Here is a 25,714-nt window from a genome sequence, read left to right as displayed (position 1 = left end):
TGTTTTGCCGTCACTACTAACAACATGGACAAATAACAATGAAATATGAATATGACATGAGGCAACTGTTGTAGTTACCAGAATTATAAAGATAATTCAAACACGGAAAATTATATATAGTGTTGAATGGGCAACGTTGTTTCAAACCCACTGGAACAACAGGAAAACATGGGTGTGGCAGAGAGACGTTTAATTTGCAGTAAGGCCTTATTTGCAGTGCAGTTTCTGATGATTTTCTTTCTTATAACAGGTAGGGATATTTTAATGAAAATATGTGTTTTAATTGAAGTTAGATGTCAGTATTTATTGCGTGTTTATGTAATGTAGCCAGTCTCCCATATCAAATATATCAAAGGTAAAGGAGGAGATTTTGATAACAAAGTAATTTCTTCCAGCATTTGCTAGTGAATTCCTGTAAGATGTCATCTGAATTATTTCAAAAATTGCTCTCCTCTCATCTTTACTGACAGGTGTTTATGGTCGAAATAATGCTGCACTTTGCTTGTTTATGGGTTTCTATTGTCATCCGCCAGCAACATGATCACTGGTACTAGTGGTACACCCGTAGATATAAACTCTTGCTCAAAAATTGTCCCACTTTCAATCATTTGTGCTTTTGTTTACAAATAATAACATGATAGCTAAAGACCGATTTAGAATAAAAAATAATTTATATATATTATAAAATAAAAATACCATATTTAACATGACTTACATTAGATAAAAACCAAAATACCATTTATTCAAAGTATTATTATGCACCCCCTCAAGAATGAGTTTTTATAGTGATTTTCACATAAATAATTATTGGCCATAAAATCGAAAAGACGCACCATATTTCATCAAATTTACATCAGAATGCACTCTTCAAAAGTCACTTGTTAATTAGTAGCATGTGCGTTTACGGCGTACTGCAATTATCTCCTATAAGCCGCATGGCATACCACCAACGAGGGGCACAGGAGTGTTTTGTGGGAAATTGTCCCATTATTTTTGAACTGCTTGAATTTTTTTTTTACAATTTTCTACTCTAGAATCCCAAGGACAAGTCTGCCCACCAGCTTCGAACCCCACAGTGCTGACCGCTCCGGTGACCATAGACCCTTGGCCTGGGGATGGATCGTATTCTAGCGACTTGGACTGTCACTGGCAAGTGAACGCCCCCAACGGAGAGGTATGGTCTTTATAATTATAAATAGAATATCAAAAAAATAGGTACTACATGGTTCTTGTGTATAAATGAATAATACTACTGAGCGCACTCGAGTACGGCAGGTTTTGCGTTTTTTTTTTTGCTTTCTTTCTTTTTTTAATGTGTGATTTTTCTGCACTTGTACTGGGATGGGCGTTATTTGCAGAAACGCATGATTTTTTTTATCAAATTCAAAATTCTGCTTAGGAATGGACGTATCAACGTCATGTTACTTAAAAGCGATGCGTCGGCTTTATATCTTTACTTCTATATCACAGTAGACAACAGCGTAGGTACTAGGGTAGGCATACATGTAGGTGCCTCTCACGCTCCTTGTTTTATGGTGACTTTTGCTTCAAAATTGTAACAAGCATTATAATGCAACTAAGAGAGAGAGAGAGAGAGAGAGAAAGAGGGAGAGAGAGAGAGAGAGGTGAGATATAAGTATGATTGATTGTTGGTAAACAGGTGGAATTGATAGTGTGATTTGTACATCTGCGGCTCTTATTGTACCCCAGTATGCCCCTACTTGATCGACTAAATGATTATCGACTCTTACATGTATACATGCTGCTAAGCTTTACGTCCTTGATTTTAGGTTCTGGAGTACTCGATCGATTCTTTAGACATAGAGGATGACATAGACTGCTATTATGACTATCTAAAGCTAACAAGTCATTCTGGAGAGTCCCAAATATTTTGTGGAAGTACGCCAGCCAGTGGTACCTATTACAATCCAATTTACATTCATTTTCACAGTGATGATTCTATGGTTGGATCTGGATTTAGACTTGTAATAACGCCAGGTGAGTGGCACTTCTTTCTCTCTCTCTCTCTCTCTCTCTCAAGCGCTCGAACGTGCAGGTGTGATCCATCTATTATTAAAAAAGTTTTGTATTGAATAATAGTGCAAATTACTCGCCTGTCTCATTACTGTTGGAGAGAAAGCTTGAATGATAACGACGAAACCCAGGCCTACCCAACTACCAGACTCGGCACCAATTGATCCGGAATTCACCGGTAGATCGGGCCACACTACCCGTTTTCATGGTGTGCGTCAGTACGCATTTCACAGTATCATACCCCGGAACAAATTTTGAGATGAGATGCGCCTACTTTACAACCTCGCTGAGAATCATCACTATCACATCGGGTACTAGGCGTGAGCGGTGTCGCGTCTGATAATTCGGAGCGCGTACTGATACACACCTTGAAAACGGGTATTGTGGCTCTGGTAGTTGGCCTGAAGCCGTTTCAATGAATATAGGTGTTTTAATTAAAGTTAGATGTCAGTATTTATGGCCTGTTTGTGTAATGTATTCAGTCTCCCATATCAAATATATCAAAGGTAAAGATGGAGATTTTTATAACAAAGTAATCTTTCCAGCGTTTGCTAGTGAATTCAGTGAATTCCTGTAAGGTGTCATCTAAATTATTTCAAAAAGTGCTCTCCTCTCATCTTCACCGACTGGTGTTTATGGTCGAAATAAAGTACACTTTGCTTGTTGATGGGTTTTCTATTGTCATCCGCCAGTCAATAACAATATGATCACTGGTAGATATAAACTATTGCTCAAAATTTGTCCCACTTTCAATCATTTGTGCTTTTGTTGACAAATTATCACGATAGCTGTAAACCGAGCTAGAATACTATATTTAACATCAGACTTGAATAAAGAAAAGCCGAAATTCCTCTGAAGACATACACAATTTATACCATATGTTGTAAAGCAAATGGCATACTCTTTCGATAATTACAAAACAATTAAAACAGAATTAAATGTGTGGGAATTTATTGAGTGCAAAGTGAATTGTCAACGAGTGTAGAGACTGTTCTCGAAGCAAGAAAGGGTGGAACATTTCAGAGTCAGATATAGTTGGATCTGATTGGTTAATTTTTCTATAGATTGCACTTTTTTAACATGTGTAAAACTCATGCATACTCGAGTTGGACAAGATCCAAGATGAGTAATTCGGGAAATATTTTAAATATTTTAAATCATAAAAAAAGTCTCATTTAAATTACTGAATTAGGAAATATTGAATAGAGTTTTGTTATATGAGAATAGAAAATTCTTCGGGTAATAGTGTATAAATACTTGTAGATTCTGTGAAAAAGTAAGTCGGTGAATAAACGTTCGAAAGCTCCAGACTGCTGAATTTCTCACTATAAAACATTTACTCAAAGTAGGAATATGCACCCCCTCAAGAATGAGTTTTTATAGTGATTTTCACATAAATAATAATTGGCCATAAAATCGCAAAGAGCACCAAATTTAATCAAATTTACATCAGAATGCACTCTTCAAAAGTCACTTGTTAATTAGTAGCATGTGCGTTTACGGCGTACTGCAATTATCTCCTATAAGCCGCATGGCATACCACCAACGAGGGGCACAGGAGTGTTTTGTTGGAAATTGTCCCATTATTTTTGAACTGCTTGAATTTTTTTTTCAATTTTCTACTCTGGAATCCCAAGGACAAGTCTGCCCACCAGCTTCGAACCCCACTGTGCTGACCGCTCCGGTGACCATAGACCCTTGGCCTGGGGATGGATCGTATTCTAGCGACTTGGACTGTCACTGGCAAGTGAACGCCCCCAACGGAGAGGTATGGTCTTTATAATTATAAATAGAATATCAAAAAAATAGGTACTACATGGTTCTTGTGTATAAATGAATAATACTACTGAGCGCACTCGAGTACGGCAGGTTTTGGTTTTTTTTTTCTTTCTTTCTTTTTTTTAATGTGTGATTTTTCTGCACTTGTACTGGGATGGGCGTTATTTGCAGAAACGCATGATTTTTTTTTATCAAATTCAAAATTCTGCTTAGGAATGGACGTATCAACGTCATGTTACTTAAAAGCGATGCGTCGGCTTTATATCTTTACTTCTATATCACAGTAGACAACAGCGTAGGTACTAGGGTAGGCGTAGGTGCCTCTCACGCTTCTTGTTTTGTGGTGACTTTTGTTTCAAAATTGTAACAAGCATTATAATGCAACTAAGAGAGAGAGAAAGAGAGAGAGAGAGAGATGAGATATGAATATGATTGATTGTTGGTAAACAGGTGGAATTGATAGTGTGATTTGTACATCCGGGGCTCTTATTGTACCCCAGTATGCCCCTACTTGATCGACTAAATGATTATCGACTCTTATACATGCTGCTAAGCTTAACGTCCTTGATTTTAGGTTCTGGAGTACTCGATCGATTCTTTAGACATAGAGGATGACACAGACTGCGATTATGACTATCTAAAGCTAACAAGTTATTCTGGAGAGTCCCAAATATTTTGTGGAAGTACGCCAGTCAGTGGTACCTATTACAGCCCAGTTTACATCCATTTTCACAGTGATGATTCTACGGTTGGATCTGGATTTAGACTTGTAATAACGCCAGGTGAGTGGCACTTCTTTCTCTCTCTCTCTCTCTCTCTCTCTCTCTCTCAAGCGCTCGAACGTGCAGGTGTGATCCATCTATTATTAAAAAAGTTTTGTATTGAATAATAGTGCAAATTACTCGCCTGTCTCATTACTGTTGGAGAGAAAGCTTGAATGATAACGACGAAACCCAGGCCTACCCAACTACCAGACTCGGCACCAATTGATCCGGAATTCACCGGTAGATCGGGCCACACTACCCGTTTTCATGGTGTGCGTCAGTACGCATTTCACAGTATCATACCCCGGAACAAATTTTGAGATGAGATGCGCCTACTTTACAACCTCGCTGAGAATCATCACTATCACATCGGGTACTAGGCGTGAGCGGTGTCGCGTCTGATAATTCGGAGCGCGTACTGATACACACCTTGAAAACGGGTATTGTGGCTCTGGTAGTTGGCCTGAAGCCGTTTCAATGAATATAGGTGTTTTAATTAAAGTTAGATGTCAGTATTTATGGCCTGTTTGTGTAATGTATTCAGTCTCCCATATCAAATATATCAAAGGTAAAGATGGAGATTTTTATAACAAAGTAATCTTTCCAGCGTTTGCTAGTGAATTCAGTGAATTCCTGTAAGGTGTCATCTAAATTATTTCAAAAAGTGCTCTCCTCTCATCTTCACCGACTGGTGTTTATGGTCGAAATAAAGTACACTTTGCTTGTTGATGGGTTTTCTATTGTCATCCGCCAGTCAATAACAATATGATCACTGGTAGATATAAACTATTGCTCAAAATTTGTCCCACTTTCAATCATTTGTGCTTTTGTTGACAAATTATCACGATAGCTGTAAACCGAGCTAGAATACTATATTTAACATCAGACTTGAATAAAGAAAAGCCGAAATTCCTCTGAAGACATACACAATTTATACCATATGTTGTAAAGCAAATGGCATACTCTTTCGATAATTACAAAACAATTAAAACAGAATTAAATGTGTGGGAATTTATTGAGTGCAAAGTGAATTGTCAACGAGTGTAGAGACTGTTCTCGAAGCAAGAAAGGGTGGAACATTTCAGAGTCAGATATAGTTGGATCTGATTGGTTAATTTTTCTATAGATTGCACTTTTTTAACATGTGTAAAACTCATGCATACTCGAGTTGGACAAGATCCAAGATGAGTAATTCGGGAAATATTTTAAATATTTTAAATCATAAAAAAAGTCTCATTTAAATTACTGAATTAGGAAATATTGAATAGAGTTTTGTTATATGAGAATAGAAAATTCTTCGGGTAATAGTGTATAAATACTTGTAGATTCTGTGAAAAAGTAAGTCGGTGAATAAACGTTCGAAAGCTCCAGACTGCTGAATTTCTCACTATAAAACATTTACTCAAAGTAGGAATATGCACCCCCTCAAGAATGAGTTTTTATAGTGATTTTCACATAAATAATAATTGGCCATAAAATCGCAAAGAGCACCAAATTTAATCAAATTTACATCAGAATGCACTCTTCAAAAGTCACTTGTTAATTAGTAGCATGTGCGTTTACGGCGTACTGCAATTATCTCCTATAAGCCGCATGGCATACCACCAACGAGGGGCACAGGAGTGTTTTGTTGGAAATTGTCCCATTATTTTTGAACTGCTTGAATTTTTTTTTCAATTTTCTACTCTGGAATCCCAAGGACAAGTCTGCCCACCAGCTTCGAACCCCACTGTGCTGACCGCTCCGGTGACCATAGACCCTTGGCCTGGGGATGGATCGTATTCTAGCGACTTGGACTGTCACTGGCAAGTGAACGCCCCCAACGGAGAGGTATGGTCTTTATAATTATAAATAGAATATCAAAAAAATAGGTACTACATGGTTCTTGTGTATAAATGAATAATACTACTGAGCGCACTCGAGTACGGCAGGTTTTGGTTTTTTTTTTCTTTCTTTCTTTTTTTTAATGTGTGATTTTTCTGCACTTGTACTGGGATGGGCGTTATTTGCAGAAACGCATGATTTTTTTTTATCAAATTCAAAATTCTGCTTAGGAATGGACGTATCAACGTCATGTTACTTAAAAGCGATGCGTCGGCTTTATATCTTTACTTCTATATCACAGTAGACAACAGCGTAGGTACTAGGGTAGGCGTAGGTGCCTCTCACGCTTCTTGTTTTGTGGTGACTTTTGTTTCAAAATTGTAACAAGCATTATAATGCAACTAAGAGAGAGAGAAAGAGAGAGAGAGAGAGATGAGATATGAATATGATTGATTGTTGGTAAACAGGTGGAATTGATAGTGTGATTTGTACATCCGGGGCTCTTATTGTACCCCAGTATGCCCCTACTTGATCGACTAAATGATTATCGACTCTTATACATGCTGCTAAGCTTAACGTCCTTGATTTTAGGTTCTGGAGTACTCGATCGATTCTTTAGACATAGAGGATGACACAGACTGCGATTATGACTATCTAAAGCTAACAAGTTATTCTGGAGAGTCCCAAATATTTTGTGGAAGTACGCCAGTCAGTGGTACCTATTACAGCCCAGTTTACATCCATTTTCACAGTGATGATTCTACGGTTGGATCTGGATTTAGACTTGTAATAACGCCAGGTGAGTGGCACCTCTCTCTCTCTCTCTCTCAAGCGCTCGAACGTGCAGGTGTGATCCACTCTTTATTAAAAAAAGTTTTGTATTGAATAATAGTGCAAATTACCCAGTTAATATCATCGCCTGTCTCATTACTGTTGGAGAGAAAGCTTGAATGTTAACGACGAAACCCACCCGCACGAAAACGAAGTAGATACTCCAGCGCAGTAGACTACTGCAATCATACTGCAAACATGCTTCAAATCTGCTTCGATGTGGAAGCTAATTAGCATATTTGAAACATGCTTCTATCATGCTGCTAATCTACTGCATTAATGCTCCTCCTCTGTACAACCCTATGTAATTTTTGAAGTAGAATTGCAGTAGGCTATGCTGCATTTCTACTGCAAATATGCTCCACACCAGTACTGCGTCAATGCTTCTTTGCTACTTCGATACTACTTCATTTTCGTGCGGGCAGGCCTACCCAACTACCAGACTCGGCACCAATTGATCCAGAATTCACCGATAGATCGGACCACACTACCCGTTTTCATGGTGTGCGTCAGTACGCATTTCACAGTATCATACCCCGGAACAAATTTTGAGATGAGATGCGCCTACTTTACAACCTCGCTGAGAATCATCACTATCACATCGGGTACTAGGCGTGAGCGGTGTCGCGTCTGATACTTCGAAGCGCGTACTGATACACACCTTGAAAACGGGTATTGTGGCTCTAGTAGTTGGCCTGAAGCCGTTTCAATGAAAATAGGTGTTTTAATTTAAGTTAGATGTCAGTATTTATGGCGTGTTTGTGTAATGTATTCAGTCTCCCATATCAAATATATCAAAGGTAAAGGTGGAGATTTTTATAACAAAGTAATCTTTCCAGCATTTGTGAATTCAGTGAATTCCTGAAAGGTGTCACTTGAATTATTTCAAAAATTGCTCTCCTCTCATCTTCACCGACAGGTGTTTATGGTCGAAATAAACTACACTTTGCTTGTTTATGGGTTTCTATTGTCATCCGCCAGTCAGAAGCAATATGATCACTGGTAGATATAAACTATTACTCAAAATTTGTCCCACTTTCAATCATTTGTGCTTTTGTTGACAAATTATCACGATAGCTGTAAACCGAGCTAGAATACTATATTTAACATCAGACTTGAATAAAGAAAAGCCGAAATTCCTCTGAAGACATACACAATTTATACCATATGTTGTAAAGCAAATGACATACTCTTTCGATAATTACAAAACAATTAAAACAGAATTAAAGGTGTAGGAAGTTATTGAGTGCAAAGTAAAACGTCTTGAAGTGTCAACGAGTGTAGAGACTGTTCTCGAAACAAGAAAGGGTGGAACATTTCAGAGTGAGATATAGTTGGATCTGATTGGTTAATTTTTCTATCGATTTGCACGTTTTTAACATGTGTAAAACTCATGCATACTCGAGTTGGACAAGATCCAAGATGAGTAATTCGGGAAATATTTTAAATATTTTAAATCATAAAAAAGTCTCATTTAAATTACTAAATTAGGAAATATTGAATAGAATTTTGTAATATGAGAATAGAAAATTCTTCGGGAAATAGTGTATAAATACTTGTACATTCTGTGAAAAAGTAAGTCGGTGAAAAAACGTTCGAAAGCTCCAGACTGCTGTCGTCATTTCTCACAAAAAAATATTTTTATTCAAAGTAGGACTATGCACCCCCTCAAGAATGAGTTTTTATAGTGATTTTCACATAAATAATAATTGGCCATAAAATCGCAAAGACGCACCAAATTTAATCAAATTTACAACAGAAAGCACTCTTCTATAGTTACTTGTTTAGTAGCATGTGCGTTTACGGCGTACTGCAATCATCTCCTATAAGCCGCATGGCATACCACCAACGAGGGGCACAGAAGTGTTTTGTGGGAAATTGTCCCATTATTTTTGAACTGCTTGAAAGTTTTTTTTTCAATTTTCTACTCTATACTCTAGAATCCCAAGGACAAGTCTGCCCACCAGCTTCGAACCCCACTGTGCTGACCGCTCCGGTGACCATAGACCCTTGGCCTGGGGATGGATCGTATTCTAGCGACTTGGACTGTCACTGGCAAGTGAACGCCCCCAACGGAGAGGTATGGTCTTTATAATTATAAATAGAATATTTAATACATATTTAATATTAAAAAAATAGGTACTACATGGTTCTTGTGTATAAATGAATAATACTACTGAGCGCACTCGAGTACGGCAGGTTTTGCGTTTTTTTTTCTTTCTTTCTTTTTTTTAATGTGTGATTTTTCTGCACTTGTTACTGAGATGAGCGTTATTTGCAGAAACGCATGATTTTTTTTTATGAAATTCAAAATTCTGCTTAGGAATGTACGTATCAACGTCATTACTTAAAAGCGATGCATCGGCTTTATATCTTTACTTCTATATCACAGTAGACAACAGCGTAGGTACTAGGGTAGGCGTAGGTGCCTCTCACGCTCCTTGTTTTATGGTGACTTTTGCTTCAAAATTGTAACAAGCATTATAATGCAACTAAGAGAGAGAGAAAGAGAGAGAGAGAGAGAGAGATGAGATATAGATATGATTGATTGTTGGTAAACAGGTGGAATTGATAGTGTGATTTGTACATCTGCGGCTCTTATTGTACCCCAGTATGCCCCTACTTGATCGACTAAATGATTATCGACTCTTATACATGCTGCTAAGCTTTACGTCCTTGATTTTAGGTTCTGGAGTACTCGATCGATTCTTTAGACATAGAGGATGACACAGACTGCGATTATGACTATCTAAAGCTAACGAGTTATTCTGGAGAGTCCCAAATATTTTGTGGAAGTACGCCAGTCAGTGGTACCTATTACAGTCCAATTTACATTCATTTTCACAGTGATGATTTTTTTGTTGGATCTGGATTTAGACTTATAATAACGCCAGGTGAGTGGCACCTCTCTCTCTCTCTCTCTCAAGCGCTCAAACATGCAGGTGTGATCCACCCTTTATTAAAAAAGTTTTGTATTGAATAATAGTGCAAATTACCCAGTTAATATCATCGCCTGTCTCCGTACTGTTGGAGAGAGAGCTTGAATGTTAACGAAGCCCTTTGAGAAATTTTTAATGTTCACCTGAAAATAAACTTACAAACACATTTCAAACGATTAAAGTTTCCACACACACACACACACTCACACACACATACACACACACACACTCAAACAAAAAATCACTTGAATTTTGCAGTTTTAGTGACTATGGCGTTCAACCAACTGCTTTATTGGTATCAACTTCAGTGTCGCTTCAAAACCTGGTGACGGGTTCCGAGAAGGTTCTACCAACGGAGGCAAACACAGTCACTCCGTCACAAACTGAACAGCAGTCTTCAGCACCTCCAAACTTCGATGCCTCAAGCTATATCCCAATCCACAGTGGACAACCGTCTCTAGTTACTGGTGCTTCCGGCTCACTTCAGACGACACAACCTTATTCAGCACGGGCCATTGTGACAACAACCAATACACTGTCAACGTATACCATGTCTCAGATGACGCCAACACCTTCAGAATTTATTACATACCAATCTATTCAACCATCAGCAAGCCCAGAGTCAATTGAATATGTCTCGTCGCAGTCCGTCACCTTAAATGAGCAATCAGCAACACATCCGCCCACAATGCCGAACAATGTCACTTCCCCTGCCACTGCCGGTCAGGTGATCCAAAAGGCTAAAGAAGAAGAAGCAAGGAGGTTGGCTGCTGCCGTAGTCGGGGGCACAGCAGGAGCCATAGCTGTTATAATAATTGTAACACTGGGAGCGTTTTTATTCATCAAATGGTATGCATATAAATTCACTGTCATTTCAGATTTGTTGGCTCTCAGTTCCTCAGCATAGCATACCAAAGTGTCAGACCATTGACATTTTTAGATTGTTTTGCATTCAATGTAAAATCTGTGATTGCATTCTGTGACGTAGTTTATATGACATGATAACTAAACTAATATTTATGTTTAGTTCACTCGTTTTGTCTGTTTTTTTTTCACACTCATTTTGACTTCTATATTATTACCAAAAAACGTTTTGATAATATCTTACGGATATTATTTGCCGTAAATAATTGAAATAAGCCAGGTGAACATGACATTTTGTCTTTCAGGAAAGGACGCCAATCTAACGTCGTCCACGCAATTTCTAACCGTGATAACTCGACCATGTAAAAATGATCACCTACTTTAAGGGATTGACGGAAATTCCAAATGAGGATGTTTCCAAAGTTGCACCAGATCCATTATGTGCAGTGTTCAGAAGTTTGAGCGACCAGATGTCAGTTGTGTTACATAGAAAGAGTACATAGAAAGAAGTGTAATTCATTTGAAGACTCCAGGACTTAGTTTTGCAATATGTTAATATCGAAAATGCTGGAAACGACTTATGATTTTAAGCGCAAGCACGAAAGGAGCAAAATTTCATTGGGGTGAAACCAGATCGGACCTTCATAATATCATGAGTACTCCAGTGTGAGAATACAGCAGTGATGTTATTATTTGTCCCGTATGTAATGGTCTTTAATTATTATTCTTCCTTTACTGTCAACTGTTTAACAAATTTAAAATGCTTACCGTGCTTGCTCAGTAAATACGGTGCTTACTTAGAGAAAAAATCCCATTAATAAACCAGAACTAGTCATCTCTGTCCCCTGCCTGAAAACGTCGTCGTTGTTGTTGTTGTTGAAATATAGAATCCGAAACTGTGTTTTACCTTTTTTTTTCTACATAACAACGAATGCATTTATTTTGCATGACTAAGTAGGTGTTTATTAATCAAGTATCATGTTACTGAAATAAAATCTTACGCATGTCTAATAGGAGTTGGCTACACTGATTTATAAAGATTATAATAAAAAAGGCAATCGCATTGGCGGCTTGTCTCTTGCAAAATAAAGTGACACTTTCTATTTCGTAGTAACAACATCACTCAAATTCGTCATCTCTTCAAACGGTTTAACTGGATAGGCCTAAGTAGCAAGAAAACTCTTTTTTTGGTGACCATACAGTTACGTTGTCATGGTTATGACGGACGCAGTTGAATATGTAAGGGCAGTTGACTCAAAACATTTATTCTCCACTTGAGCCAGCTCTTCAATTAAAAGAGGAGCTATGTACTTTATACACTGCGGCAGCCTGCTGGCGGCACAATTCCGATAGTGACACGAATTGTTGTTGGCGTGGTATCGCTTGGCACACCGAGATGAAAGCCAATCTGCACAATTATTACCTGAAAAATACACACAAAAGATTTAATTGTGTATTGGTAACTGCTGGATTTAAATTTATCATTTATATTTTTATTTATAACTGTAAACATCCTGACAACACTGCTAGCGACACGAAATTATAGGTCCTACCCTATACGTGTAGTTACCAAAAAGTGGCACTTCAAGACCCCCTTCCAGTGCTGGCGGTTTAAGGTACGTTACACGCCATTAAGAATTGATTTTAAACTGTGGTGCACTGCCGTAAAGGGCGAAGATTTAAATGTCTTTTTTTTTTCTTACTCTTCTGACTTTTTGTATTTGAGGAAGTTTCACGGCAGGCTCTATCAGTTCCAGGCCTGACACTTCTGATTATTAGCATGTATTAGAGAGGTCCCTGTGTTACAGGTTTAGATTCCCAGTGATGCGTACAGGCAAGCCCAGTTCTACATTTGACCTACTTACATTACACTAGCCTGAACCTGTATGAATTAAATGAAGAGCAGAGTCGCCGGACGCTGTTACACAGACTCCCACTTTACACTGGCATTCTTTGCCATGTGTTTTTCAGCAGTTTTGTACACTGTCCCTTTACTTATTACCAATCTTGTACAGTAATGTCGGCGTAGGCTCATTGGTTGGTTGCATTCTAAAGAGTTAATGTAAAAAATAGATTTTTTTACATTTTTCAACTCTTAGAAAGCTGTCAAAATCATTGTTTGAATGTGTGTAACAACATGTTGCATAAATTAAATTTCCATAAAAACTAAAAGCATATGTTGTGACGTCACCCGACCACGTGACCTGGACCTGTTCCTTCATTTTTGCATATTGAGGTGGGGTGTTTTAAAACGCCCTTTTTCTACTAATCGATTGTTTTTATAATCTTTATATGATGGTTTTCGCTGTAAACGTATCAATAATGTACAATTTGAGTGATGTTTCCGTAAAAGTCAAAAACTGAAAATTACTCTGTCTGTTATCCTTTAACAAACAGACAAGTATGAGACCAATATTCAACAACTGCGACAAAACTGTTTAATTCCACTTTTTGAATGAAAATTGAAATATACATACCATTTGCTGCAGAATAAATAAAGCATGCACAAAATTTAAAGACTTTCAGGAACCACCCTTTATTTCAAAACGGACTGGTATAGATTACAGATTAATTTATTGAAAAAATGGATCGAAGAATGACTACATAATGCTCCAGTATTGTATGCGCACAAGAAGCCGATAAAAAAACCTGGCGTGCTAGATGGATAAAATATTTCTTTGGTGAGACAGAGGCACACGAGTACACCACAAAACCAATGATGTTGTAGCGCATACTGTTAACAGAATAACAAAAGAAGATTAAAGCTTCCCATTACATACCTGAAAGGTAAAACCTTTATTGTTTTTTAGTAATTTTCATTTGGTCTAATTTCTTATTAATTACATTATAAAATTTAAAGAAGCCCTTCCCAAAACGTGCAACCTGGTTATAATATCGTTCTTTAAGCAGCAGCGAAAAATGATTCGAAGATAACAGCATCCTGGCGCAATCTTTCGCAGTCAAATTGAAACCACTTGTCCAATTATTAGGACGAACCAGGAAAACATTATTAGGACGGGCCAGGAAATCAGTGCTGTTGGTCCCATTCAGTTCTACATTACAATAATCTCTTATTTGTAGCAAAAGTTTTTCATAGTACGCAAGTTCGGCCCAAAAATCTTTGTCTTGTCTTTTCTTCTCTGCTTCAAACTTAGCACGAAAGTGCTGATAGAGCTGATAATCTAGGGTACCCCAAGTTGCATGGAGCTTAGCAAGATCGTCCAGGGTTTTTTCACGAATTGGGAATTTGTAAGTGGCTTGAGCGTTCAATTTTAAATATATAATATCCTTTATATCCCAGCACAGTCGCCGGCGCAACATAACTATGCCGGCGTTTATCTCCTCGGTAAGCAAAACCAAGTTAAAATCAGAGTCAAGTGTTTTGATGTAGTCTATCCCAGATCCAATGTCGTCTTCTGCGTGCAGCTTAAATCCTAGATCTAGCATCATATTGTTTCTAAGTATATATCCGATACTGCGTAGATTAGCTTTATCTATACTCTGTGGAGCACTCTTCTCATTCAACACACTTCGTAAGAACAACAACATGGGGTCAGAACTTGTTTGGATGTTCAGTTTTCTGGCAAAGTTACTGTAACTAAAATGGGATTTGAACCTCGAAAATGGTTCTCGTATAATAGTTACATAAAAAGCATCATCTGGCATAGACGCACGTGCTATTTTCCCATCATACCTCCAGTGGTGCGCGATGACGTCATACTGCACCCTCTGGTCATGCTGATCCCACAGAAAACATCCGGGTATGGGCGCGTGACGCTGTTGTTTCATTGTCATTATGACGTTTATGTCGCCATCACACGAATCCAAGTGTGTGTCATCGACGGCTGGGAGGGCAACATGAAGATCATTTGCATAAGCAAACCTCAAAATAATATTGGAAACCGTGGTTGAGCCCGTCTTGTGTGTTTTCAGAAACATCACGTGCTTATTTGGCTTGCATGTGCGATGGTGTCTCGACACTGGGTGGATGTCCTGTTTTTTGTGGTGAGCAAACTTCTGAAAAGAAGTAATTGTGACAAATCAAGGGATACTTAAGGAGGGTTTACTTTCATTTCTGAGACTCATTGCAAGTAATTAATCGAGAAACTATTTTAACATACCACTGGATCCATGGTAAAAGTTTAAAGCCTACCAACTGGAATTTTTTGTGTCATATATCCTGCATTGTTTTCTAATCTTTACCAATTCAGGCCGTTAAGATAATTTAACATCTGACATAAAAATATCTGCTGTCTACATTTTCTTCTAAAATGTACAGGAGGAAATGGCGGCAGTCTAAATGACGGGCCAGTCAAAGAACTAAGCTATTTAGTTAACAGTGGAATAAACATCTAATCCAAGTCCGGGTTGGGATTGAGCAGTTATGCGCGAGGAGGAAAAACAACTTTTTTTTTTTTCGAGGAAAATTTGATTGGAAGAAAAATCTTGGATAAGATAGCTTTAACTAAAGGTCGGTTGTAGTAGTCTTCATATGTTTTTTTTATCTTAAGAATGTGAATCTTGCTGACTGAAATAGGTACCCAGTCATATGCATCACTAGAAGGGTTTTAAAAAGCTATCCGGTGATCAAAATTAATGTTATCGCCTACAACCAATTATCTAGTTTTACCGCTATTTGCAGTACTAAAATTGAATAAGGAACTTTATAATAATTAGTCTGGTAAAATTTTTCTAATTTCCATTTGTACGTGTAAATCCTACAGATGATCATTTAGCAGAATTTCTATATTGCCTAATGGACCTGTAAACATGTCTTCATTTCTGTATATCGGAAGGAATTGTCTCTTCATGGCGTCTCGTTTCTTGTTAGTAGGCTAAATTTTTCAGGGGTCACTAGCATGCATTTAGACACTTGTTACCTTATCTCGAATGGCGCAGCTTTTTGCATGGTGGACGAGAGAAGAGCTAGCAGTCACAGTTTTCACTAGTTCGTTCACAGACGCCTGTTTGGGTGGAGATTCGGAAGTTTTTAAAACAGCAGAGGTGGGTACCTCCTTGGTTTGACGATTGGTGCTGGTTTCAGCTGAGGAAATGATGGACTTGGCAGCCGCATGTTCCTTTTGCAGATTATCTTGATCAGGAGCGTCCGGCGTGGTTTTAAAAGGACTCGATATTTCAACCCCTTTTAGATTTACTTGCTCCTTGATCCCTCTCAGTGAGGCGCCCACGTCCTTGGCCATGTTGAGATTTAAACTGTTGTCATTGATAATGCTAAAGGTGAAATATAAAATGACAATAGCACAGACGGCTACAATCGATAGCAAGCACTCTCGGGCATTGCCAACAGTCCTTGAAACCATCTCGTAAGTCTTAACTAAGAATATTCGGGAATTTCCAAAACGATAATCTTGGGGATAACGTGTAGTCTGAAGGTTCCACAAATAGATTTCAGGCTGCTCGTTCCACTAGTGCTTGTATCACACGCTTTTGTCAACGCCGTCCAAAATTAAAAAATAGTTTTAAAGCATGTGACCTTTTTCCGGTAAAAGAAAAAGCATTCACTCGAATCTAATTGTTCGAACGTTTAGGTACGCTTAAAACCGTTTTCTCTTGAAGCGGACCCATGGTGTTTCCCTCTATGTCACGTCCAGAAATACAGTTTCTTGTGTACAAGACTTCCATGCGCATTTTTGGCACTAATTATTGTAAAAAGCACTTTTCATTTCAATCAAATGTGATCAAACACCTGGGACAAAAGTAAATAGGTCGAACCTTTCTTCAGCATTACTATGAAATCAGCTTATTGTACAATGCCCCTGGTTAAACACATGACATGCCTGCGGAAACATATAATCATATAATTATAAACGCTCAGTTTGCACACCTGAATACCGTTATGCACGCAGCATTAACGACGGCTGGTTCATGTTGAATTCCGGTGGTGGATGAGCAGTTTCAGTCCTTGCTATATAATGCATTCATAATTTCTCCATCTGTTTATTCATGTACAGAACGCTAGACCTTGGAAAAAACTGAAGAGAGAAATGTCATTTTTTATACTTAAGTCCTTAGTATCCCCTGATCATGGGTTTTTAAATAGTATACAAATTTGAAGTATGGGCCCAGGCCCGTAACCAGCAATTTCAAAAAGGGGTTCTTTTTTCTGAAAAAAGGGATTTTTTACATTGAAACCTTTGTGTACTTAGATCAAAATTTACCCAGTATGGACCTTTTCCTGATAAGAGGGCGTTCTTTCGAAACCCCCGACTCCCCCCCCCCGAAGGGCCTGGGGCCACACAATAATTTTATTAATGACGACTAGCACAGCCTGAGGTTAGAGGTAAGTTTTAGCACTGTGTCATATTTTCTCTAAACAAGCATGGTGCAATGTGTCTTGTTAGAGAAGATGGAAAGTGTCACAGTGAAAAAAAAGTTAAGAACTTCATTGTATCAATTCAATAAATGTGTCTCTGTTACTAGTCATTTTTCTAGTTATTCAAAATTTTCGGCGTGCCCGTGTTTCTTCAAACCGACACATGGAGTTTCTCTATTTTACGACCAGAAATGAAGCCTAGTGTGTACTAACTGAACACGCTTTGTTTAACACTAATTATTTAAAAAAAAACTGTCAGTTTAACCAAGTTTGATCAAACACACGAGACTGTAGTAAATATGAGCATATTTCTTCAGCTTTACATTTTTATTAATATAATAGGACCGTTTTGCACGCAGCATAAAGGATGGCTCAAACAAAGATTGATTCATAGCAAATAAAGCGAACAAATATTTATAATCATTAGCTGTACTTATACATGCATAAAATTGAAAAAAAGTCTTCTACCACTACATCTTATTTTTAGATTGGCCGGTTAGGATAACGGGTAATAGGCCTATGAATTACCTTCCACCATCACAATATTGCATGTACGCAAGAAGCCAACCAGACCTTCGAGTTCGGGAGAAATAGGGGCCATTCAGAACGAAAAGACCCGAGTGATAGCTGGTCCTCTTTCACACCTCACCACGCATCGTCCCTGTAGGGGAACAGTAATTAAATCTCGGCTCAATTCGACCGGTCGAGGGACGACGCGTGGGGAGGCGTGTGAGAGGCATGGAGACCATTACAGGATTAAGCGGTCTCCCTTTCATGTTGGACCGCCATATTTGGGCCGTGGACCAGCTAGCACTCGGCTCTTCTCATTCTGAATGGCCCCTATATAAAATCTATTTATGTCATAATGATGAGTCAGTTGCACCAAAATATACCTGAATACCAGTAAAGTTTTGTTCGCATGCTCATAACAATATATCAAGAATAAATGTAAAGCTACCCCTTATAAACCTGTTAGATAGGGGGCCTACATGTGAAAAAACCTCATCACTATTTAGTAATCATCGTTATTTAGTAATTTATGCTTGGTCTAATTTCTTATTAATTGCATTATAAATTCTGAAGATGCCCGTCCCCAAACGTGCAACCTTGTTGTAATATCGTTCTTTAAGCAGCACTGAAAAATGATACGAAAATAACCGCATGCTTGCGCAATCTTTCGCAGTCAAATTGAAACCACTTGTCCAATTATTAGGACGGACCAGGAAAACATTATTAGGACGGGCCAAGAAATCAGTGCTGTCGGTCCCATTTAGTTCTTCATTACAATAATCTCTAATTTGTAGTAAGAGTTTTTCATAGTACGCAAGTTCGGCCCAAAAATCTTTGTCTTGTCTTTTCTTCTCTGCTTCAAACTTAGCACGAAAGTGCTGATAGAGCTGATAATCTAGGGTACCCCAATTTGCATGGAGCTTAGCAAGATCGTCCAGGGTTTTTTCACGGATTGGGGATTTGTAAGTCGTTTGGGCGTTCATTTTTAAATATATTATATCCTTTAAATCCCAGCACAGTCGCTTTCGCAACAGGACCATGCCGGCGTTTATCTCCTCGGTAAGCAAAACCAAGTTAAAATCAGAGTCAAGTGTTTTGATGTAGTCTATCCCAGATGCAATGTCGTCTTCTGCGTGCAGCTTAAATCCTAGATCTCGCATCATATTGTTTCTAAGTATATATCTGATACTGCGTAGATTAGCTTTATCTATACTCCGTGGAGCACTCTTCTCATTTAACACACTTCGTAAGAACAACAACATGGGGTCAGAACTTGTTTGGATGTTCAGTTTTCTGGCAAAGTTACTGTAACTAAAATGGGATTTGAACCTCGAAAATGGTTCTCGTATAATAGTTACATAAAAAGCGTCATCTGGCATAGACGCACGTGCAATTTTCCTATCATACCTCCAGTGGTGCGCGATGACGTCATACTTCACCCTGTTGTCATGCTGATCCCACAGAAAACATCCGGGTATGGGCGCGTGATGTTCTTGTTGCATTATCTGTATGACGTTTTGGTCGCCATCACACGAATCCAAGTTTGTGTCATCAATGGCGGGGAGAGCAACATGAAGATCATTTGCATAAGCAAACCTCAAAATAGTATTGGAGACCGTGGTTGAGCCCGTCTTGTGTGTTTTCAGAAACATCACGTGCTTATTTGGCTTGCATGTGCGATGAAGTCTCGACACTTGGTCGGGACCGGTGGATGTCCTGTTTTTTGTGGTGAGCAAACTTCTGAAAAGAAGTAATTGTGACAAATCAAGGGATACTTAAGCAGGGTTTACTTTCATTTCTGAGACTCATTGCAAGTAATTAAATCGAGAAACTATTTTAACAAACCACTGGATCCATGGTAAAAGTTTAAAGCCTGCCAACTGGAATTTTTGTGTCATATATCCTGCATTGTTTTCTAATCTTTACCAATTCAGGCCGTTAAGATAATTTAACATCTGACATAAAAATATCTGCTGTCTACATTTTCTTCTAAAATGTACAGGAGGACATGGCGGCAGTCTTAATGACAGGCCAGTCAAAGAACTAAGCTATTTAGTTAACAGTGGAATAAACATCTAATCCAAGTGCAGACTGGGATTGAGCAGTTATGGGTGAGGAGGAAAAACAACTTTTTTTTCGAGGAAAATTTTATTGGAAGAAAAATCTTGGATAAGGTAACTTTAACTATAGGTCGGTTGTAGTAGTCTTCCTATGTTTTTTTTAAAGACTGTGAATCTTGCTGACTGAAATAGGTACCCAGTCATATGCATCACTAGAAGGGTATTAAAAAGCTTTCCGGTGACCAAAATTAATGTTAACGCCTACAACCGATTATCTAGGTTTACTGCTATTTGCAGTACTAAAATTGAACTAGGAACTTCTTAATAATTAATCTGGTAAAATTTTCCTAATTTTCATTTGTACGTGTAAATCCTACAGATCATTTAGCAGAATTACTATATTGCTTAATGGAAACGTGTTCATATTTGTATATCGAAAGGAAATGAATTGTCTCTTCATGACGTCTCGTTTCTTGTTAGAATATGTGAAATGCAAAGTTGTCTAAATTTTTCAGGGGTCACTAGCATTTACACACTTTTTACCTTATCTCGAATGGCGCAGCTTTTAACACGGTGGACGAGAGGAGACGTACAGAGCCAGCAGTCACAGTTTTCACTAGTTCGTTCTCAGACGCCTGTTTGGGTGGAGATTCGGAAGTTTTTAAAACAGCAGAGGTGGGTACCTCCTTGGTTTGACGATTGGTGCTGGTTTCAGCTGAGGAAATGATGGACTTGGCAGCCTCTTGTTCCTTTTGTAGATTATCTTGATCAGGAGCGTCCGGCGTGGTTTTAAAAGGACTCGATATTTCAACCCCTTTTAGATTTACTTCCGCCTCGATCCCTCTCAGTGAGGCGCCCACGTCCTTGGCCATGTTGAGATTGAAACAGTTTTCATTGACAATGCTGAAGGTGAAATATACCACGACAAAAGCACAGACGGCTACAATCGATAGCAAGCACCCTCGGGCATTGCCAACAGTCTTTGAAACCATCTCGTAAGTCTTAACTAATAACATTCGGGAATTTCCAAAACGATAATCTTGGGGATTACGTGTAGTCTGAAGGTACCACAAAAAGATTTCAAGCTGCTCGTTCCACTAGTGCTTGTATCACACGCTTTTGTCAACGCCTTCCAAATTTAAAAGATAGTTTTAAAGCATGTGACCTTTTCTCCGGTAAAAGAAAAAGTATTCACTCGAATCTAATTGTTCAAATATTTAGGTACGCTTAAAACCGTTTTCTCTTGAAGCGGACCCATGGTGTTTCCCGCTAAATCACGTCCTGAAATACAGTTTCTTGTGTACAAGACTTACACGCGCATTTTTGGCACTAATTATTGTAAAAAGCACTTTTCATTTCAACCAAATGTGATCAAACACCTGGGACAAAAGTAAATAAGTCGTACCTTTCTTCAGCATTACTATGAAATCAGCTTATTGTACAATGCCCCTGGTTAAACACATGACACGCCTGCGGAAACATATAAACGCTCAGTTTGCACACCTGAATGCCGTGATGCACGCAGCATTAACGACGGCTCAAACAAAGACTGGTTCATGTTAAATTCCGGTGGTGGATGAGCAGTTTCAGTCCTTGCTATATAATGCATTTATAATATCTCCCTCTGTTTATTTATGTACAGACCGCTAGACCCTTGAAAAAGCTGGAGAGAGAAGTGTCATTTTTTGTACCTAAGTCCTTAGTACCCCCTGATCATGTTTTTTTTAATAGCATACAAATTTGAAGTATGGGCCCAGGCCCGTAACCAGCAATTTCAAAAGGGGGTTCTTTTTCTGAAAAAGGGAACTTTTTTATATTGAAACATTTGTGTACTTAGATCAAAATGTACCCAGAATGGACCTTTTCCTGACAGGAAGGCGTTTTTTCGAACCCCCCGACACCTCCCTACCCCCCCCCCTTCCCGGCGAAGGGCCTAGGGCCCTACAATAATTTTATTAATGACGACTAGCACAGCCTGGGGTCAGAGGTAAGTTTTAGCACTGTGTCATATTTTCTCTGAACAAGCATGGTGCACTGTGTCTTGTTAGAGAAGATGGTGGGGTGGCACAGTGAAAAAAGTTAAGAACTTCAATGTGTCAATTCAATAAATTTGTCTCTGTTACAAGTCATTTTTCTAGTTATTCATAATTTTCGGCACGCCCGTGTTTCTTCAAGCCGACACACGGAGTTTCTCTATTTTACGTTCAGAAATGAAGCCCTTGAGTACTAAATAAACACGCTTTGTTTAACACTAATTATTGTAAAAAAAAATGTCAGTTTAACCAAGTTTGATAAAACACATGAGACAGTTGTAAATAAGTCGACCATATCTTCAGCTTTACATTTTTATCAATATAATAGCATCATAATGAACGCAGCATATAGGATGGCTCAAACAAAGATTGATTCATAGCAAATAAAGCGAACAAATAAATATAATCATTAGCTGTACTTATACATGCATAAAATTGAAAAAAAAAAGTTTTCAACCACTATTTCTTATTTTTAAATTGGCTGGTTAGGATTACGGATAATTGGCCTATGAATTACTTCCCACCATCACAATATTGCATGTACGCAAGAAGCCGACCAGACCCTCGAGTGCAGGAGACATGGCGGCCATTCAGAATGAGAAGAGCCGAGATGTTAGGATACCTCTTTCAGACCTCACCACGCATCGTCCCTGCAGGGGCAAAGTAATTATATCTCATTTTAACTTCTTGATTCGACCGGGCGGTGGACGACGCGTGGAGAGGCGTGTGAGAGGCGGTCAGGATTAAGCGGTCTCCCTTTCATGTAGGTCTGCCATATTTGGGCAGTGGACCAGCTACATGTAGTAATCGGCTCTTCTCATTCTGAATGGCCCCTATATAAAATATCTATTTATGTCATAATTATGAGGCAGTGGTCCCTGAATATACCTGAATCCCAGTAAAGTTGTGTTTGCATGCTCTTAACAAAATATCAAGAATAAATGTAAAGGCACCCCTTATAAACCTGTTAGATACATGTAAAAAAACCTCATCACAATTTAGTAATCATCGCTATTTAGTAATCTTTGTTTGGTCTAATTTCTTATTAATTGCATTATAAATTCTAAAGATGCCCGTCCCCAAACGTGCAACCTTGTTGTAATATCGTTCTTTAAGCAGCACTGAAAAATGATGCGAAAATAACCGCATGTTGGCGCAATCTTTCGCAGTCATATTGAAACCACTTGTCCAATTATTAGGACGGACCAGGAAAACCATGAAATCAGCGCTGTCGGTCCCATTCAGTTTTACATTACAATAATCTCTTATTTGTAGCAAGAGTTTTTCATAGTACGCAAGTTCGGCCCAAAAATCTTTGTCTTGTCTTTTTTTCTCTGCTTCAAACTTAGCACGAAAGTGCTGATAGAGCTGATAATCTAGGGTACCCCAAGTTGCATGGAGCTTAGCAAGATCGTCCAGGGTTTTTTCACGAATTGGGGATTTGTAAGTCGTTTGGGCGTTCATTTTTAAATATATTATATCCTTTAAATCCCAGCACAGTCGCCGACGCAACAGGACCATGCCGGCGTTTATCTCTTCGGTAAGCAAAACCAAGTTAAAATCAGAGTCAAGTGTTTTGATGTAGTCTATCCCAGAAGTAATGTTGTCTTCCGCGTGCAGCTTAAACCCTAGATCTCGCATCATATTGTTTCTTAACTTATTTGCGATGCTGCGTAGAGCAGTTTTATCTATTCTCTGTGTAGCACTCTTCTCATTCAACACACTACGTAAAAACAGCATCATGGGGTCAGAACTTGTTTGAATGTTCAATTTTCTGGCGTAGTCACCGTAACTAAAAGAGGATTTGAACCTCGAAAATGGTTCTCGTATAATCGTTACATAAAAAGCATCATCTGGCATAGACGCACGTGCTATTTTCCTATCATATCTCCAGTGGTGCGCGATGACGTCATACTTCACCCTGTTGTCATGATGATCCCACAAGAAACATCCGGGTATGTTTGCGTGAAGTCGTAGTTTCATATTCTCGATGACTTTGTGGTCACCATCACACGAATGCAAGGCTGTGTCATCGACGGCTGGGAGGGCAACATGAAGATCATTTGCATAAGCAAACCTCAAAATAATATTGGAAACCGTGGTTGACCCCGTCTTGTGTGTTTTCAGAAACATCACGTGTTTATTTGGCTTGCATGTGCGATGGTGTTTCAACACTGGGGTGGGCGGGGAGGAGGTACTGCTAGAAAGATATAAGTGGGAAAAATCGAGTGATACTTTAAGAGGGTTAGCTTTCATTTCATGCACTATTAAATTGAGAAACTACTTGAACAAAACCCATCACTAGGGTGACTGTTAAAAAGCTACACGGAAACGAAAGTCACAATTTATGTAATTACCGTTTTTACCTCTATGTGCAGTATATTATTGAAAAAACTATATGGATTGTAAAAAAAGAAGAAAAAATTAGTGTAAGCATCAGAATTTTATGGACAGAAATTATAACACAGCACAATGCACATGCCAACACATATGTTTTGTATGTCGAAAAATTAACGAATCATCTCTTTCTTGTCAGAATATGTAAATGAAAAGTGTGAAGTGGACACTAGTATTAAAACACCATTTACCTTATCCTCAATGAAGCAGCTGTGGGCACGGTGGACGATAGAAGACGCACAGAGTTGGCAGTCACAGTTTTCACTAGTTCGTTCTCAGGCGCCTGCTCAGGTGGAGTTTCGGAAGTCGTAAAAACCGTTGCCTCCTTGGTTTGAGAATTGGTGGTAGTTTCGCGGTTTTCAGTTGTGGAAATGATTAACTCTGTGGACGCTTGTTCCTTTTGCAGATTACTTTGACTAGGAGCGTCCGACTCGGTTTTAAGTGGACCCTCATCGGTGTTTTTATCATCGGGGAGGCCTCCGAGAAAAGCTTCAAAACCAACATCGAAGCTGTTATTGTCCTCATAGGAGTTTTTAGAGACTGTTTCAGATCCTGAATCGTTCCAGGTATCTTCGATATCTCCCTGTTGATCATCGGGTATCGATCTTTCAAAATCTTCTTTATTTCTTCGCGCCATGAGCCCTCTCAATGAGGCGCCCACGCCCTGGTCCATGTTTAGACTTAAACCGGCATTGACGGCACTGCTGAAGGTAAAAAAGGCCACTACAATAGCACAGACGGCTACAACTGTTAACAAGCATCCGCGTATAATGAATGTAATTCTGGGAGCCATCACGTAAACTTAGAACAAAATATATATTCGGGATGATGGCTTTTATAATATGTAGTCAGAAGTCTTCCAAATTGGCTATGAAACTGTTTGTGCCTCCAGTGCTTGTATCACACGCTGTGGTGAACACCGTTCAAAGTGAAAATATTGAATTAAGGCATGTGAACTTTGTCTATTTCCAAAAGAAAGAAAATGTTTTCACTCCTATCCAGCCGTTGGTATTTCTCGACACGCTTAAATCCCGTCCCGCTTGATAAAAGGGACGCACGAGTTTTCTCACATTTAAGTCGAGGTATTATAAGACTCTCGAGTACAAAAGGGCATACGTTTATGTTTGGCACTAGTTGTTTTAAAAAAGCACTTTTCGGTAATTTAAACCAACTTGGTCAAACGCCTGAACAAATAGTGCGATGATCGCACATTGTTTCAGCTTTACAAAGTATCAATACAGGACAGCTGGATAATGCATCCTGAATAAACTTAATAAGACGGCTACTCCCTCTCCTACTAGTATATGCAGCGTGGAAATATTGAAACTCTAATTAGTTAGCACAC

At 38.7% G+C, this 25,714-nt stretch overlaps 5 protein-coding genes across 7 annotated transcripts; 2 read left to right on the top strand and 3 right to left on the bottom strand.

Moving 5' to 3' along the window:
• The first annotated feature begins 537 nt into the window (after nt 1–537).
• LOC147761126 (bone morphogenetic protein 1-like) lies at nt 538–5,216 on the top strand. The gene is made up of 6 exons (XM_087015171.1): nt 538–556; nt 1,035–1,174; nt 1,791–1,998; nt 3,672–3,802; nt 4,388–4,595; nt 5,122–5,216. Exons 1-6 carry the CDS (start codon nt 538–540, stop codon nt 5,214–5,216), a joined length of 801 nt encoding a protein of 266 aa, XP_086871297.1.
• Nucleotides 604–12,041, top strand: LOC106179916 (uncharacterized). 2 transcript variants are annotated; one of them, XM_087016170.1, is made up of 9 exons: nt 604–1,174; nt 1,791–1,998; nt 3,672–3,802; nt 4,388–6,407; nt 6,993–7,200; nt 9,173–9,312; nt 9,919–10,126; nt 10,480–11,020; nt 11,341–12,041. In XM_087016170.1, the coding sequence occupies exons 4-9, from the start codon at nt 6,129–6,131 to the stop codon at nt 11,399–11,401; spliced, it is 1,437 nt and encodes a 478-aa protein (XP_086872296.1). In that variant the 5' UTR covers nt 604–1,174; nt 1,791–1,998; nt 3,672–3,802; nt 4,388–6,128; the 3' UTR covers nt 11,402–12,041. The 2 variants fall into 2 exon arrangements, with proteins under 2 accessions (XP_086872296.1, XP_086872297.1); XM_087016171.1 differs by lacking the exons at nt 604–1,174; nt 1,791–1,998 and having other exon boundaries at nt 2,016–3,802.
• Nucleotides 12,042–13,546: 1,505 nt separating this feature from the next.
• On the bottom strand, nt 13,547–17,028 carry LOC106179917 (galactose-3-O-sulfotransferase 2-like). Of its 2 annotated transcripts, none has more exons than XM_087016168.1 (2): nt 15,916–17,028; nt 13,547–15,049 (listed from the first exon to the last, which is right to left on the bottom strand). In XM_087016168.1, exons 1-2 carry the CDS (start codon nt 16,354–16,356, stop codon nt 13,832–13,834), a joined length of 1,659 nt encoding a protein of 552 aa, XP_086872294.1. In that variant the 5' UTR covers nt 16,357–17,028; the 3' UTR covers nt 13,547–13,831. The 2 variants fall into 2 exon arrangements, with proteins under 2 accessions (XP_086872294.1, XP_086872293.1); XM_087016167.1 differs by having other exon boundaries at nt 13,547–15,052; nt 15,916–17,027.
• A 635-nt stretch (nt 17,029–17,663) lies between these two features.
• On the bottom strand, nt 17,664–21,381 carry LOC106179919 (galactose-3-O-sulfotransferase 2-like). Its single transcript, XM_013563726.2, has 2 exons — nt 20,483–21,381; nt 17,664–19,619 (listed from the first exon to the last, which is right to left on the bottom strand). The coding sequence occupies exons 1-2, from the start codon at nt 20,953–20,955 to the stop codon at nt 18,407–18,409; spliced, it is 1,686 nt and encodes a 561-aa protein (XP_013419180.2). The 5' UTR covers nt 20,956–21,381; the 3' UTR covers nt 17,664–18,406.
• An 827-nt stretch (nt 21,382–22,208) lies between these two features.
• LOC147761125 (uncharacterized) lies at nt 22,209–25,474 on the bottom strand. The gene is made up of 2 exons (XM_087016166.1): nt 24,561–25,474; nt 22,209–24,172 (listed from the first exon to the last, which is right to left on the bottom strand). The coding sequence occupies exons 1-2, from the start codon at nt 25,160–25,162 to the stop codon at nt 22,984–22,986; spliced, it is 1,791 nt and encodes a 596-aa protein (XP_086872292.1). The 5' UTR covers nt 25,163–25,474; the 3' UTR covers nt 22,209–22,983.
• Nucleotides 25,475–25,714: the final 240 nt, after the last annotated feature.

The sequence above is a fragment of the Lingula anatina genome, chromosome 6 (assembly GCF_051362555.1).
Source record: "Lingula anatina isolate TDL-2025a chromosome 6, LinAna3.0, whole genome shotgun sequence".
In the NCBI taxonomy this organism is placed as follows: Eukaryota; Metazoa; Brachiopoda; class Lingulata; order Lingulida; family Lingulidae; genus Lingula; species Lingula anatina.
Note: the sequence above shows the minus strand (reverse complement) of the source record. Positions and strands in the feature narration are given on the sequence as shown.